This window comes from Eumetopias jubatus, unplaced genomic scaffold (genome assembly GCF_037043125.1).
Source record: "Eumetopias jubatus isolate StellerSeaLion01/CBP00866 unplaced genomic scaffold, mEumJub1_p1.0 scaffold_8, whole genome shotgun sequence".
NCBI classification, from domain to species: domain Eukaryota; kingdom Metazoa; phylum Chordata; class Mammalia; order Carnivora; family Otariidae; genus Eumetopias; species Eumetopias jubatus.
In genome coordinates, this window is record NW_028274814.1 from 82,934,219 (window position 1) to 82,951,566 (window position 17,348).

Here is a 17,348-nt window from a genome sequence, read left to right on the forward strand (position 1 = left end):
CCAAAGTTTAAGAAAAGACAATAAATTTTCTTTCTGCTGGCTCTTTAATCCATAGCTTCTCCATCAGTTTTTCTGACCTATGGGTAGAAAAAGAACATTAAGGTAATGTCATTTTGAAAGTGTTTTTATGGAAGACCTAACCTTGATGTGCATTAGTTGCATTTCAAATAGAGTTCTAGATAGCTTTTTCTCCACAGTCTGACTTAAAGCCACTGGGACTTTCCCTGCTTTCTATTATGGGGGAAGAAGGACTTAGAATAGAAAATAGGTTTAATTTTTTATTTATTTATATTTTTTAAAGATTATTTATTTGACAGAGAGAGACACAGCAAGAGAAGGGACACAAGTAGAGAGAGTGGGAGAGAGAGAAGCAGTTTCTCCGCTGAGCGGGGAGCCTGATGCGGGGCTTGATCCCAGGACCCTAGGATCATGACCTGAGCCGAAGGCAGACGCTTAACTGACTGAGCCACCCAGGCACCCCAATAGGTTTATTTTTTTAAAGAATAAAAGTTTGTCTAAGAATCTTTGAAGATTTAGAATACATTAGTGGTATTAGTTAAAACTATGTTAAAAAACTATGTTTAAAAAAGTTACTCTACCTTTTCTCCAGGACTTATAGTTGTTAGGATGTTTGTCATCCATAGTCTCTTTTTTTATGTCTCTTGAGTCACTGTAGATGACGATCAAAAAGGGAAAGTTAGTTGAAGACCAGAACTAGAGATTTAGTCTAGATAACCAGTTCTAGGAGATTTAAATTACTTTATCAAAAATGGTTGATATTATTAAAGGTCAGAGTAGGAATTATTGATTTTGTGCAAGCTTCTGTATTATATAGTTCCTTTGTACTTCCTGTCTCCCTGGGTAACTCCATTGATAGCTTCTCTAACTCTTAGATGTTCCCTTCAAGTTTGTTAGGTTGAGGATCCTTGTTAGTTTATTTCACGTATAGTGTACTAATTATTTATTTTTTATTTTATTTTATTTTTTTTTAAAGATTTTATTTATTTGAGAGAGAGAGAGAATGAGAGACAGAGAGCACGAGAGGGAAGAGGGTCAGAGGGAGAAGCAGACCCCCAGCTGAGCAGGGAGCCCGACGCGGGACTCGATCCTGGGACTCCAGGATCATGACCTGAGCCGAAGGCAGTTGCTTAACCAACTGAGCCACCCAGGCGCCCTATTTTTTATTTTTTTTAAAAGGGAAGTTTTTTTTTTTTTTAAAGATTTTATTTATTTATTTGAGAGAGAGAGTGAGAGAGAGAGCACATGAGAGGGGGGAGGGTCAGAGGGAGAAGCAGACTCCCCGCTGGGCAGGGAGCGTGATGCGGGACTCGATCCAGGGACTCCAGGATCATGACCTGAGCTGAAGGCAGTCGCTCAACCAACTGAGCCACCCAGGTGCCCTAGTGTACTAATTATTTTCCCTTCCAAATTTTAGGAATTGGTTTTTTATTCCTTGAAAATCTTACATAGAATTGAGAACCTTGTGTAGTCAAGTCCTTAATGGATTAAAGTCCTAAGTGAGACTTAGGGAGGGAATGGAAGTACTCAGAGCCCATGAGTACAGATCTTTCAAAATTCATAATTGAAGTTTAGGCATTTGCCATGCCTCTGACCTAGTGGCCAGCTCACTTTAAAAGTCAAATTTAAAGGTATTTTGCTCTCTATTCCAATAACTTCTATAAGATGATTTACCTTACCTTTCACAGATCAGCATTTTTGGAGCAAATGTCTTAAGAACAAATGAAGGAGAATGATGAGTGTTATCTAGAAAGAAAGAGAGGATGGAGACATGATACAAGGACTAAGCATTTTTATATTGTTGCAGAGAAAGCCACTGGCGGCAGAGATTTGAATCTCCCTTCCATTGCTGTTGCTGGGAATTGGCTGCTTTGCCAGGGACTGCATTCTTACCAACTTGACTTAGGTATTGTCATATGACTAGTTTTTGCCATTGGAATGTGACTGGAAGTATTTTCTTCGGGGCCAAGATGCTTAAGGGGCACCTGTACCTCCATTCTCTTTTTGTGGCAGTGTGGAAGGTGACAGTCACAAGATGAAAAGAGCCTGTGTTCTCAAGCCATGATCCCCATTGAATACTTGCATTGGGCTTTTATACAAGGAAACATCTGTTGTATTAAACCATGATATCAATACAATTTGAACTTTTTCTGTTAAAGGAACTTGCATTACTCTATTATATTCTCTTTTATACTGTGCTACATTTTATTTTTTATTTTATTTTATTTTTTAAAGATTTATTTATTTGAGAGAGCGAGAATGAGAGAGAGAGGGGGAAGAGAGAGAAAGAGTACATGAGAGGGGGTTGGGTCAGAGGGAGAAGCAGGCTCCTCGCTGAGCAGGGAGCCCCATGCGGGACTCCATCCTGGGACTCAAGGACCATGACCCGAGCCGAAGGCAGTCGCTTAACCAACTGAGCCACCCACGTGCCCCTTATTTTATTTTTTAAAAACAAACATTTTTTTAAGATTTTTATTTTATTTATTTATTTATTTATTTATTTATTTATTTATTTATTTTTAAAGATTTTATTTGTTTATTCATGAGAGACAGAGAGAGAGGCAGAGGGAGAAGCAGGCTCCCAAGGAGCAGGGAGCCCGATGCGGGACCCGATCCCAGGACTCTGGGATCATGACCTGAGCTGAAGGCAGATGCTTAACCATCTGAGCCACCCAGGCACCCTTAAGATTTTTATTTATTTGACACAGAGAGAGAGAGAACACAAGCAGGGGGAGAAGGCAGAGGGAGAGGGAAGAGAAGCAGGCTCCCTACTGAGCAGGCAGCCTGATGTGGGGCTCGATCCCAGGATCCCAGGATCATGACCTGAGCCAAAGGCAGTCACTTAACCAACTGAGCCACCCAGGTGCCCTAACGTGCTACATTTTAGAGAAAGGATATCACTTGAGATAGGATAAACCCAAACCTTTCAGAATACAAGTTTCAATTTATACCAAATACTTTTGTTCTGTGGAAAGTGACCAGATATTGGTAAGATAAGATTCTTTAAACTGTTATAAGTGATTTTAGGTTTTAATTAGACTCCTTTTTGCTGGTTGCCTCTTCAGAGACAGATGAAATTCTCAGATTTGTTGGATTGTTTTGAAGGATTTTGTGGGAGGAGTATTAAGACTTAATTTATCCAGGACTACAGTACTTAATTAGCTACGAAGGACTTGGGGTCCCAGCCTTCATTTATGACTGTTCACTGATTCACCCTTGCTCACCTATGTTCCAGACATCAGGGTCAAGGATCTGATTGGCAGTATTAGAAAGTTTTTCATTTGGTTCCAAACTTGGAGAAATAACCTTTGGAAGATTAAATGGCTCTGAAATAAAGGAGACCAGAAGTTATAGAAGCAGAGTAGAAACTTCCTTTTGTTTTTCATTCCTCTCATTTGGCTAAGACTTCCATAGTTATGAAATATGGAGGGTAGGGGGCAATAGCCCTTGATGTCACTTATCTGCCCCCTCAAATTAAAAAAAAAATGTACCATCATCTATAGCAGTTCTATTGACACAGTTAGCCTCATGATTGAGGCTTGAGCCTTTTGATTGGGACCACATGGCAAGCATTATATTTGCAGTTAGCCATCTTTTTAGCTATCTTTGGATTTTTCTAAAAGAGAAAAAACTCTCGTTAAGTGGCCATTATACAATGCTTGTATTCCACCCTCCATTCCTTTCTGGAAATGCTTAAGACAAACCATTTCCAACATTAAGAACTGCTAAGTGCTATGTATGGTCAGAAGCTTGTTCTTAAAACAAAACAAAACAAAAACAACAACAAAAAAACCTTTAACTTTTTATGTTTTGAGTTTATTTTTCTTGCTCCAGTGACTTAACTTTTTTTTTTAAGATTTTATTTATTTATTTGAGAGAGAGAATGAGAGAGAGAGAACATGAGAGGGGGGAGGGTCAGAGGGAGAAGCAGACACCCTGATGAGCAGGGAGCCTGATGTGGGACTCGATCCTGGGACTCCAGAATCATGACCTGAGCCAAAGGCAGTTGCTTAACCAACTGAACCACCCAGGTGCCCCCCCTTTTTTTATTAATCAGGAAAACTTACCTTTCTACATGATGCCACATGGTATTGTAACCTGCTGGCTGGCATCCTGTGGTTTGGGTCATAAGGACATATTTCTAAGGCTTCTGGCTCCATGAGGCCTAAATCGTAGGAACCATGGGTTGGCAAAGAAAGTATTGACATTTAAGATCAGGTAGTTTTGACATAGGCCTACATTCTGTTCTCAAAAGAATAGTGAGAGATGTGGGTATCTTGCTATGAAAGTTTGTGATGACTAAAGCAATAGCCTAGTCAGGTAATAGGAGAACTTCACTGCTTATATGCCTTGGAAAACCAAAAATTATCATTGTACATATATTAGCCTGTACATATAGGTGGTTTTGAATAGAATTCTTTGCCCTCAAATAGAGTATTAAACAGGCAGGACTCCTTGGAAAGCTCACAGTACTGGGGTATGATGAAGTTTAACACCATCAGCTTGAGTGTTGAGAAAGCAAGGCTGGGGCAGCTGGTTCCTTTACTGTTCAGCATTGCTCCCTCCCATCTCTTTGCCAAATCTATCTAAATTAAGCTCTTTGTTAGAGAAGGATGCTACTTGTCAGATCAGCACAGCCACTTTTGGGGAGAGGGGATCAGAAGAATGAACAGTACCATGTTCAAGTTCAGGCCACTTTATAATTATCTGAGAATGCCAGTCTGAAATCTCTAAAGTTGTAGGTATTAACATATGAAGACTCCTAGAAGTGAACTAAGAATATACCATCTCAAATCTGCCACATTTTACTGCCAATAGGAGGCCTACTTTCCCTTATGGCTAGCTGTCTTTAGCTATCCTAGCAGATATTCACTTCAAGGATTCCCAAGTTTCCAGGCAACAGCTACAACTGAGATTTCTGCAAAGCAGGGACGCATAGTCTGATGGGGGGAAAAGATCAAGGCAGACTGGCATGAGCAGGAAGGATAGAAAAGTGCCTAGAATAGCCCGTTTCAATTCTGCTTTGCATCATGCCTAGGGCATAGACAAAGGGCACAGAGCGAGACTGTTAAATGTCAGATTTTCCTGAGGGCATTTAGATGATTAAGTCCAGGGATTTAGACTCAGGTACCTTTCAGGAATATAAGTCAGGGTGGCTCTTTAAAGCTTACACTGCATATTAATGATAATACTAGAGCCACAAACACTTATTATAAAGTGAATTGGCTTTCTGGAAAATAAAGGTTGCAGTATAACCCAATGTTGTGTGGTTATCTTTAGATTCTTAAAGATAATAGAAGAAGAGCTTTGATACTATGCCTAATTATTGATAGCTGAATATCCCATGTTGGGAGGCCAAGATAATAATGGAGCCCATTTGGTTTAATACATGTTAGACTTGGCAAGAGGATTCCAGCTTTGATGCTACCTTGACGGTTAAACCGAGTCTAAAGGCTCTTGAGACCTATCTTATTCTTGAAGCAGTGTCTCTCAAGAATCTGAAGGGAAGTGTCTGAATCTGAAGAGGCAAACAATCCTTCTGTAGGTCAAAACAAGGCAAATAGCTGAAGTTTGGGGAGAGGGAAAGCAAAGTACCTTTGTCAAGTGATGTGAATCAACTTTCTGTTCAAGCTACTCAATTCCTCTTCTCCCAGCATATGGTCTATGGTTTCTCAGAGGTTTGGAAGTTTTTGATGTCATAATTAAGTCTCAAAGAGGTGGATTTCAATCTTGATTGTGCAGGAGAATCACTGAGTAGTTTTAAAGTGACAGATCTTCCAGAACTATTGAATCAGAATCTTCTCAAATGGGGTCTGGCTAACTGTGGCTTTAAAGGCGTTCCCCAGGGGATTCTAATTTGTAGCCAGGGTTACAAGACCCTGCTCTGAGGTAATTAAGCCATCCTCAGGAGGGTTCTTCCGGTTTCCAGGAGGAACTACTGCATGATCTTTCCAGTGAAGTTTCTCTAAAGACTACTAGTTGGAATGATCAGTCCCATCTTTAAACCTGGCCTTTTTCTTTATGGGGTGCCAAGTAGAATTTCACAAAAGTGACATAAGCTCACTACATGCTAAAAAACCCAAAATTTTACTTTCTTTTTGGCATTCTCAATCCAGCATACCAGGCCTTGAGCCGAATGTTTACAAACACCATATCATCTAACCACTTCTATAGGTATATGAGAGATTACCACTGTTTTATAGATTTGGAAACCAACTCAGTGGTGATAGATACCCTAAAGTTACAAAGCTAGTACATGTTTGGGTGACATGATTAATATTATTTGAGGTAATACATGTAAAGCCCTTAAAGTACGTGGTACATAGTAAATAGGTCATCATGTCACATGTCGTAACTTATTTAATACACGCAATATCTGCATGCGATAGGAACGATTCTCAATATCCTCTGCACTTTGCAGGCAGGGAAACTGGATCAGAGCTGCTAAATGATAGAGTTGGGATGTGGCCTCAAGCTTTCTGGCTCCAGACCTGCGCTCTTTGCCTCTAAGTCATAAGGTTTAGTCCACTGGACTCAACAATATTCAAGACCCAAATTCTGTCTGATGCCAAAATGTAGGCTTTTCTCATATACCAAGTACAAGGAAACAAGTGTTTCCAGGCTCCAGCAATCTCACAGTTTAGCTGAGGTGGCAGGATAATATGAAATAGGCGTATCAAGGTGGGACCTAATTTAGATGTGAGATACATGGTAGAGACCAAGTACTGTTGGAGTGCAGCAAGGGCTCGACTTAGGACTCTTTGAGCCAGATCCAGAAGATTGACTAGGATTTGGGTCAGCTAGAGGGAAAGCATACATACTTAAGTGAGAAAGGCAGAAATGAACATGGCACATGCGCAGTAGACTACTAGGTTGGGGAGTATATATATTAGGGAACACTGATCTAGTTTGTTCCTGTTCCCTAATATATATTCCCCAACCTAGCAGGGAATATTAGGGAACAGGAACAAACTAGATCAGCTTTGTAGGGAGAGTCTTCAACAAAATTTTCAGGAGGATAAGAAATGTGAGTGAAAAAGATCCAGTAGAACTATACTAACCTGTTAAGAAGGCTGCGGCTGTACTAGGGCTCAGCTTCCTAGGAGCTGGTGCCTAACTGCCTGCTCTTAATCTCCCCCATCAATGTGAAAGACCAATAGAAATCCCGCAAATGCCTGTAGTAGAACCTGGGTTTCTTTGATAACAGCAGGTGGTTCAAATCTTTGGGGCCAATAGTACCTTATGCCAGACCTCTAACCTTCTAGGGACTCTATCCAGTAAATAAATTGAAAGGCAGATTCTATTTTCCGAAAGTGTAAAGTTTCCATTAGAGATGTTTGAAATTTCATGTGTTAAGCACTGCCATCTTTAAAAAATATATTCTCTTGGGAACAAACATATTAAGTTTATGTATTTAAGCTTATTTAAGTTTCTGTATATAATAATGCTAATCAGCTCCCCCCCATCCCTCCACCCCAGGGTTTACTGGGATAATGTAAGAGCCCTGGATATGGAAAATGAGAATGGTTGAAAAGCGGAGAAAAGGTATTGGAAAGGAAGTACATATAAAGACAAATCAATGTAGAATTTTTCTGAGGACCTTCTGCTTCTTGCCTTGAAAGAAACTTGAAAGTGAGTCTGTTTTCTTGAATTAGGGAGCTAAGGCCAGGTTGGAATGGCAATAATAGTGTAGTGCTAAAATTCATTCAGTCCCCTAAGATTTAAAGTCTATTAGGGTGCTTGGGTGGCTCAGTCATTAAGTGTCTGCCTTAGGCTCAAGTCGTGGTCCCGGGGTCCTGGGGTTGAGCCCCACATCGGGCTCCCTGCTCAGCGGAAAGCCTGCTTCTCCCTCTCCCACTCCGCCTGCTTGTGTTCCCTCTTTCGCGCTCTGTCAAATAAATAAATAAAATCTTTAAAAAAAATAAAGTCTACTAATAATTTCCTCTTGTTAATCTCAGTTAATTTGATTCTTCATGGGGCCTATTTCCCAAGTTAGTCTTTTTTTTTAAGATTTTATTTACTTATTTGACTGAGAGAGATATAGCAAGAGAGGGAACACAAGCAGGGGGAATGGGAGAGGGAGAAGCAGGCTTCCCGCCGAGCAGGGAGCCCGATGCAGGGCTCGATCCCAGGACCCTGGGATCATGACCTGAGCCTAAGGCAGACACTTAATGGCTGAGCCACCCAGGTGCCCCTTCGCAAGTTAGTCTTGATAATTCAACAAATAAATCAGCATATTTACTGAGTGGTTACTGGGTCCAAGAGATTAGTGTTTCTCAACATGTATCCGACAGAACATTTGTCTCAAAACCTTCCAGGGTACTTACAAATGCAGATTTCTAGGCCCAACTGCAGACTTCCTAATCCTGAATCTCAGGGGATAGGGATTGATCTCAATTTCCTAAGCATCTTTAAGAAGGTGGACTAGAGGGGTGCCTGGTGGTTCAGTCAGTTAAGTGTCTGCCTTCCGCTCAGGCTCAGGTCATGATCTCAGGGTCCTGGGATTGAGCCCCACATCTGGCTCCCTGCTCAGCGGGGAGTCTGCTTCTCCCTCTCCCTCTGCCCCCCTCCCTCCTGTTCGTGCTCTCTCTCTCAAATTAAAAAAAAAAAATCTTAAAAAAAGAACTATTGTACTAGAGCTGTGGTTCTCAAACTTGAGAAGGCATTGGCATTACCTGGAAGGCTTTTGGAAACAGAGTGCTGGACCCTACCCCAGAGTTTTGGAGTTAGTCGGTCTGGGGTGGGTCCTGAGAATTTGCATGTCTAACAAGTTTCAAGGTGATGCTGATATGACTACACTTTAAGAATCACTGTACTAGGGCACCTGCGTGGCTCAGGTGGTTAAGCGTCTGCCTTCAGCTCAGGTCATGATCCCAGGGTCCTGGGATTGAGTCCCGCATCGGGCTTCCTGCTAGGTGGGGAGCCTGCTTCTCCCTCTGCCTCTGCCTCTCTCTCTCTCTCTCTCTCTAGCTCTCATGAATAAATAAATTAAAAAAAAAAGAATCACTGTACTAGAGTATTATGAAAGATATAAAAAATATTAGATACAATTCCTATCATTAGGGGCTTATGATGTAGTAGGGGGAAATAAGATATATACCTAAAAATATAGTGAAGAATATGGTGTTCTGTATAATATTTGACACTAGATGGGGTAATGAGGAAGAGTTGGGATTTAATCTGGACCCTAAAAGATGGCTAGACCTAAGGTTCAGCTGAGAATAACAGACATTCTTGATGGGGATATATAAAAGAGGAAGTAGTATAAAGGTGTATGGGAGTGGGGAGGGTCGATCCTTTTTTGTCTGGTGTTGAGCTTTTTATAGGACACCGGTGAAGGGTTAAGGCCAAAAAGGTTGGTACCAGACTGTGGAAGAGCCTTGAGAGCCTGTCCCTCTCCCCTGCCTCCACCCGCTTTTCAGTCTTACCAAAAGTGCAGCACTGCTAGAAAGAGGAAATGTCTCCTGCTGAGTGTGCAAGAGGAAGCACAAGAAGATTCTGAAGGTCTGTGAGCCGTAATGACTACTTTCACATGAGCCAATTGTAGAGGCAACAGGAAGACCAGCGCACCAACCAGGCTGGGTCCCTCCGCCCAGGGGGTGTCACCACCCAAGCTGAAAGTGTTTGGGGAGATTAGACATTGCTGTCCGGATACTCCTCTCTCTTGGTGGCCATCATGTCTTTGACCTCTGCCTACCAGCATAAATTAGCCGAGAAGCTCACTATCCTGAATGATCGAGGTCAGGGGGTTCTCATCCGCATGTATAACATCAAGAAGGTAAGCATGAGCAACTGGACTTGTACCACTTATTCCAGCAAGAGTAGAACAGGGGACCCTGAGGCCGGCAGTTCCAGGGGTTAGACTCCCTCTTCTTTCCTCGCTGGTTTTAACTGGCCTTCAGTCACTCAGATTACATAGGCCAGCCAGTGCTGGAAGGCAGAAGGGGAGGCTTTTTCTAGGTATGAATCTTACCCCAGTGAGAGTGTCTGGTATACGGGGTATACGGGGGTAGGAAATAATTTTGTTCTGAGTCACTTGAATAAAGGTCTGGGGTCTAGAATTCTGGGTCTCATTGTTTATTGCTGATCCCCCATACTCTGAATATATCCAAAGTGGAGTCTATGGCAAAAACTTTCCCATGGAAGTACTTCCCTCCAAGGAAAAAGTAGATATGATATTTCAATAAAATATGGGTAGATGCCTTCTGAGGTACTCAGTGTCTGAGAGTTCATGCTGCAATTGTGTGTGTGTGCTTAGGATAGGAACTGTGGAATTGAGAGATGCTGGGGACAAGATCAGGCTAGGGGGTGAGGGGCTGGGCCTACGGAAGTGAAGAGATAAAGATGGGCAAGAGTGGGGAGTTTTTGAAAGAGAAAACAGGGAGAGGGAACTTTTGCGTATTTTATAATAAAACAAATCACCAGGAACATGGTTTCTCTGACCCCACGTCCCCCACAGACACTCTTTGGGATGAGATACTTACATATGGACACTGTGACACACTCACCCGTGAAGTCTAACCCCCAAGCAGCTGCTTTTCTTCTTCCGGCTTCAGCTGAGGGGTGGGGAAAGAGCTTCCTCTTTGTACTGGGGCTGAGCAGACACTGAACTCCTCTTGGTAAGACAAGATACCCAGGTTGTTCAGCTCTACTGATAGTTGGCTTCATGCCCTGAAGCTTGTTTCTCATCTACTGTTATGCTTTTGTAATGAATTCCCAGATTCCCTTTCCATAAGAGAGACTGTGTGTAGATGAATGCAGCAAGAAGAAGTATGTTTGGAGTGGTGGGAGAAAGGGTTAAAATATAGTGTGTTTTACTGGTGCAGACTTGTTCAGACCCCAAATCCAAACCACCTTTCTTACTGGAAAAGTCCATGGAATCTTCTCTCAAGTACATCAACAAGAAATTTCCCAACATAGATGTCCGAAACAGCACGGTGAGAACATGGTCCCCCCTGCCCCTTTCTCTGAAATAACTTTACACTTGGGTGGCTTAAGCTCTCCTCTTTTGACTGCCTTTCTTTGAAGTTGGCAAGGGATAGAGTAGCCTTCTTTTAGTTTTCCTGGGCTCAGTCACAGAGCTTCAGGTTCTTGTAGTCTTGAGAATTCTGAGATAAGATGGGATTCTCACAGGGTAGGTTAGAATAAAGCATTGCCCCTTTCTCCATTGCAAGATTCACGAGAACACCTTGTCCTTGTAGAGGAAGACAGTTTGATCAGCCCAGCAGGGTGAATATATTTTCTGCTGTTCCTGTTTCCAACTTAGTGTTTCCTTGCTAATTATCTTAGTTATGCATCTCATGAACCATCCCTTACTTCTCCCCTATTAAATGTTATCCCTAGATTTCTTACCATTGTACCTGTGGCATCTTCTCACTCTGCCTCTTTTGACTTTAGTATAAATGGTAAGCTTCCTTGATTGAAAGGGATCTTGAAATTTCCTCTCATTTAGCATTCTGTATCTAGTCAGGATCACATGCATCATTCTTTCTAGAGAATCTCCTCTGTTTAAGACCTTCAGAGTATTGGATATTTTCCAACTTTGCCAGTGTATTTCAAGCCTCTTCAAGACGTTTTAGGTAGGAGTGCTTGGATGGCTCAGTCGGTTGAGTGTCTGCTTTTCGCTGGGGTCTTGATCCCAGGTCCTGGGATTGAGCCCCACATCAGTCTCCCTGCTCAGGAGGGAGCCTCCTTCTCCCTCTCCCTCTGCCATTTCCCCTGCTTGTGCTCTCTCTCTTTCAAATAAATAAATGAAATCTTAAAAAAAAAAAGAATGTTTTAGGTATAACTCCTATTCTTCTTGGGTTACTTTGATCAATTGTCTTCTTATTTTGTGTTTTAAAATTTTTGTTTTGTGTTTCTCTCAGCAACATTTAGGACCAGTACATCGGGAAAAATCTGAGATAATTAGATTTCTCACCAACTACTACCAGTCATTTGTGGATGTCATGGAATTTCGGGTGAGCTCTCCCAGCCCAGGTCCCCAATGTAGGCATTATCTGTCAGAGGTTATTCCTTCTTTAGTAGATGTTCATTTTTTAAAAAAGATTCTATTTACATATTTAGCCCATGAGTGGGGGGAGGGGCAGAGGAAGAGGGAGAGAGAGAATCTCAAGCAGGAGCCCAGTGTGGGACTCCATCTCACGACCCTGAGATTATGACTTGAGCTGAAATCAAGAGTCGGATGCTTAACCAACTGAGCCACTCAGATGCCCCTAGTTGATGTTCATTTATGTTGCAAGTTACACAATAGTGTCTGATATAATTATATTTCATTTAAAAGGATACGTAGGCTTATACACATAGTATGTACATAGGAAAGACTTGGAACATTTTACATGAAACTGTTAGAAATAACTACCTTTGGGGTGAATTATGATCAGCTTTAATTTATTAAACTATACTTTTTTTAAAGATTTTTATTTATTTATTTGACAGAGAGAAAGACAACGAGAGAGGGAACACAAGCAGGGGGAGTGGGAGAGGGAGAAGCAGGCTTCCCATGGAGCAGGGAGCCTGATGCGGGGCTTGATCCCAGGACCTTGGGATCACGACCTGAGCCAAAGGCAGACGCTCAATGACTGAGCCACCCAGGTGCCCGTAAACTATACATTTTTAAGTATTATTAAGTATTCATGTATTTTAAGTATGATTCCCTAATATTTTATTACAAATCTACTGAAAAATTTCAGGAGTATTACAATGAATATTCTTCTACTCTTCTCCTGGAGTTCCTAATCATTAGTATTTTGTCATGTTTGCTTATCTTTATTTTTTTTCTGAACCATTTGAGTTAGTTGCAGATATTATGACATTTCCCTTCCTAAATACTTTAGCATATATCTAAGAACAAGAATATTTTCTTACATAACCCTAAAGCAATTATCTCACTCAGGAAATGTAACATTGTTACAATATTATTAGTTTTAATGTATAGCCCATGTTCACATTCTCATGGATAATACATTGAATACATTGTCATGTCTCTGTAGTCTTTAGAATAGTTCCCAGCCTTTTTTTTTTGGCTTTTATGACACTGACCTTTTTGAAGAGTCCAAACTAGTTATTTTTCAGAATATTCCTCAATTTGGATTTGTATGATTTGTTAATTGTCTGGTTGTAATATTTGGTAGCAATACTATATAGTGATATTTTTATTTGAGTTTTAAATAAGGAGCAGGAACTATTTTTGTAAATGTAAACCAACTGTAAGAATTATTTGGCATAATGTTTTTGAAGGGCAAATTGATAATGTGTTTCAAAAGTCTTAAAAACACATGCTTTTTAATGTATCAATTTTACTTCTAGAAATTATTTTTTTTTAAAGATTTTATTTATTTATTTGACAGAGAGAGACACAGCGAGAGAGGGAACACAAGCAGAGGGAGTGGGAGAGGGAGAAGCAGGCTTCCCGCGGAGCAGGGAGCCCGATGTGGGGCTCGATCCCAGGACCCCGGGATCATGACCTGAGCCGAAGGCAGATGCTTAACGACCGAGCCACCCAGGCGCCCCCGTAGAAATTATTCTTAAGGAAACAATCAGAAGTGCAAAGTTATGTAAAAGAATGTACTCTTGGGGTGCCTGGGTGACTCAGTCGGTTAAGCGTCTGCCTTTGGCTCAGTTCATGATCCTGGGGTCCTGGGATCAAGCCCCTTGTCGGGCTCCCTGCTCAGCGGGGAGCCTGCTTCTTCTCCCTCTGCCTGCCTCTCTGCATACTTGTGCTCTCTCTATCTCTCTGTCAAATAAATGAATAAAACCTTAAAAAAAAAAAAAAGAATGTACTCCTAAAAGAAAATAATGTATTCTGTTGCATTAAGATAGTGACAAGTTGAGGGGTACCTGAGTGGCGTTGTTGGTTGGGCGTCCGACTCTTGATTTTGGCTCAGGTCATGATTTCATGGGTCCTGGGATTGAGCCAGGCTTTGGTTCCACACTCAGCAGGGAGTTGGCTTGGAGATTCGCTCCCTCTGCCCCTCCCACCACCCGTGCACGTGCATGCACGTGTGCCCACACACATTCTCTCTCTTGAATAAATAAATAAATCTTAAAAAAAATAGTGACAAGTTGATAATTGATGTATCCAATATATAGAGATTTGGTTAAAAGTTCAGAGTATATGCCTATAAATGAATATACAGCTGTGAAAGATGTTAATATATATTCATGTTAATTGGCATAGAAAAATGTTCTTCAGGGGGCCTGGGTGGCTCAGTCGTTAAGCATCTGCCTTCGGCTCAGGTTATGATCCCAGGGTCCTGGGATCGAGCCCCACATTGGGCTCCCTGCTCGGCCGGCAGCCTGCTTCTCCCTCTCCCACTCCCCCTGCTCGTGTTCCCTCTCTAGCTGTCTCTCTCTCTGTCAAATAAATAAATAAAATCTTCAGAAAAAAAAAAAAGAAAAATGTTCTTCATATGTTCTTTAATGTAAAAGCAAATTATAATACAGTAAGACATAAGATGTCCCTAATACATGTATTTACTTGGATAAACATGCATATAAATAAAATTTGAACTTCTGATGGGTGGGATTTTGAGAGGTTTTAAAAATTAATTAAAATTATGCCTGTTTGTATTTTCTAATTTTTCTGCAATTAGCATGTATTATTTATGAATTTAAGAAATAACACAAATGTTAGCCATTTGAGCAATCCAAGTTTGTGATGGTATCGTATTTCTTCAATGATGCAAGAATATGAAACCCTGTTTTGGGCGCCCTGTGTCTACCCAAGGGGGCTAATCCAAGCCACTCAACACACAATGAAGAGAGAAGTGGGGCCAAGGAAAACTGTAAAATCTGAAGGAGGGTCAAGTCAGAAGTTATTAATCTTGGAATTGAGAGTAGTGGTTAGGAAGAAGGTAGGCACTGGTGGGGGTGGTTAAAAGAATGCTGGATGCCTGTAAAGAAGCCTCTCACTAGAAAAGGTTGGAGTCCAAAGGGGATTTTAGGACACTGCTGGTTGCTGCACTGGTAAAGTTCGGAGCCCAGGGTGTATGGTATGGCTCATTTAGGGCAAGAGGGATAATAGAGACACTGAGGTGTTGTGCATTGTAAGGTAGATAGGCTCTGAATCAGACAGACCTGGTTTCAAATCTCAGCTTAAACACTTACCAGATGTAAGACTTTAGACAAGAATACCAGTTTCTTTATCTATAAAATGGGGAAATAAGATTTACTATGTGAGGTATTTGTGAGAATTAAATGAGATAATGCATGGGAAACATCTAGCTTAGTGTTGAGCATATAGTAAGCTTAGAAGGCCAACAAATGTTAATTCCATTCTCTTCTGATTCTTACCTTTAAGAGGATAAGACTTAGGTAGTGACATTGTGTGAGTGGCTGAAAGCAAACCTCAGCTAAAACCTGTGGGAATTGGGTTGCAAGAAGGGGTTGTAGAAAGGCCCTCCCAGTAACTGAAGTCACATAGAGCTAGACAGGTTCAGAAGTCATGTAGTATAGAGGGGAAAATCATGGGCGCCATGTTCTAATTCTGGTACAATCCCTTACTAGTTTTTGATCATGCGTAAGTATCTTAACTGCTCCTAGCTTTAGTTTCTCCATGAGTTAATTTAGATAAGGCCTTTTGGGGAAGATAATATGGAAACATTTTTTCCCCATTTTAAAAAATTTGACAAATATATACACCTATGTAACAACCACCACAGTGACAGTATAGAAAATTACCACTGGGTGCCTGGGTGGCTCAGGCAGTTAAGCATCTGACTTCGGCTCAGGTCATGATCCTGGGGTCCTGGGATGGAGCCCCACATCGGGCTCCCTGCTGAGCAGAGAGCCTGCTTCTCCCTCTGCCTCTCTCTGTCTCTCATGAATAAATAAATAAAATCTTAAAAAAAATTTCCATCACCCCCAAATGTTCTCTGAGCCTTTTTTCCCCCAGTCAATCCCTGCTTCCCCAAACCCTGGTCCTAGGCAACCATTTTTTTTTTTTTAAAGATTTTATTTATTTGACAGAGAGAGACACAGTGAGAGAGGGAACACAAGCAGGGGGAGTGGGAGAGGGAGAAGCAGGCTTCCCGCTTCCCGTAGGCAACCATTAATGTGCTTTCTAGATTAGAATTTTCTTCTCTTTTCTAGAGGTTCATATAATTAGAATTTATACAGTATGCATTCCTTTATGTCTGGCTTCTTTCGCTCAGTATAATGTTTTTGAGATTTTATCTATGCTGTTTCATGTAACTACAATTCAATTCCTATGTTTTTAAAAAGATTTTATTTATTTCTTAGAGAGAGAGAGACCACAAAAGGGGTAGGGTCAGAGGGAGAAGCAGACTCCCCGCTGAGCAGGGAGCCTGATGGGGGACTCGATCCTGGGACTCAGGGATCATGACCTGAGCCAAAGGAAGTCACTTAACCAACTGAGCCACCCAGGCACCCTCATTTCCTATTTTTGTTGAGTACTATTCCATTGTATGGGTACAATTTACCCATTTACCTGTTGATGGACATTTGGGTTGTGTCCATTATGCATATTTTTGGCCATTACGCACAAGATGCTATACACATTTGAGTATAAATCATTGTGGGAATGTATTTTTCATTTCACTTGGGTAAATAATTTAGAAGTTGAATTGCTAAATCAAATGGTATGTATGTGTTTAATTTTATAGGAAACTGCCAAACTTTTCCCCAAAGTCATTGTTCCATTTTCTCTTCTTGACAGCAATATGTTAGTATTCCAGTTGTTCCCCATTTTCATCAGCACTTCCTATTATCAGACTTAACTTTTAGCCATTCTCATGGGTATATGATGGTATCTTGTTTTAATTTGTATTTCCCTGACAACTAATCTTGTTGAACATCTTTTCATTTACTTATTGGCCATTTGTATAAAGATCTGCTCAAGTCTTTGGCAACGTATTTTTTTCTTTAAATTTTTTATTGTTATGTTAATCACCATACATTACATCATTAGTTTTTTTCCTGTCATTATTTATTTATTTATTTAATTTTTAGAAATATTTTTTATTGTTATGTTAATCACCATACATTACATCATTAGTTTTTGATGTAGTGTTCCATGATTCATTGTTTGTGTATAACACCCAGTGCTCCATGCAGAACATGGCAACGTATTTTTAAAATAAAAATATATATACTTTTTGATCTAGCAGTTCTGCTTTTGTAAAAATGAAAGTACCAATATGGCAGGAATAGGGAACAAAGGATAGGCCAGGAATTGGGAAAAAAGCAAACATCCATTAGTGAGAAAAAGGCTGAATGAATTGGCCATATCATGGGCTATTATGTGGCCATTAAAAAGAAGGGCTTTAGTGTTCTACCAGATGACTTGGAGGACTTTCAGCAGGTAAGGT

General features: G+C 40.9%; 1 protein-coding gene and 1 pseudogene across 4 annotated transcripts in view; one reads left to right on the top strand and one right to left on the bottom strand.

Moving 5' to 3' along the window:
• On the bottom strand, positions 1–4,178 carry LOC114225690 (gametocyte-specific factor 1-like; annotated as a pseudogene).
• Positions 4,179–9,636: 5,458 nt separating this feature from the next.
• NCKAP1L (NCK associated protein 1 like) overlaps positions 9,637–17,348 on the top strand; it is a 41,158-nt gene continuing 33,446 nt past the window's right edge. For 3 of the 4 annotated variants that reach the window (XM_028125397.2, XM_028125400.2, XM_028125398.2), the window contains exons 1-3: positions 9,637–9,796; positions 10,845–10,955; positions 11,886–11,978. In XM_028125397.2, the coding sequence (XP_027981198.1) occupies positions 9,695–9,796; positions 10,845–10,955; positions 11,886–11,978 (306 nt within the window). In that variant the 5' untranslated portion in view covers positions 9,637–9,694. The remainder of the gene's footprint in view (positions 9,797–10,844; positions 10,956–11,885; positions 11,979–17,348) is intronic. The other variant, XM_028125399.2, reaches the window with a different exon arrangement.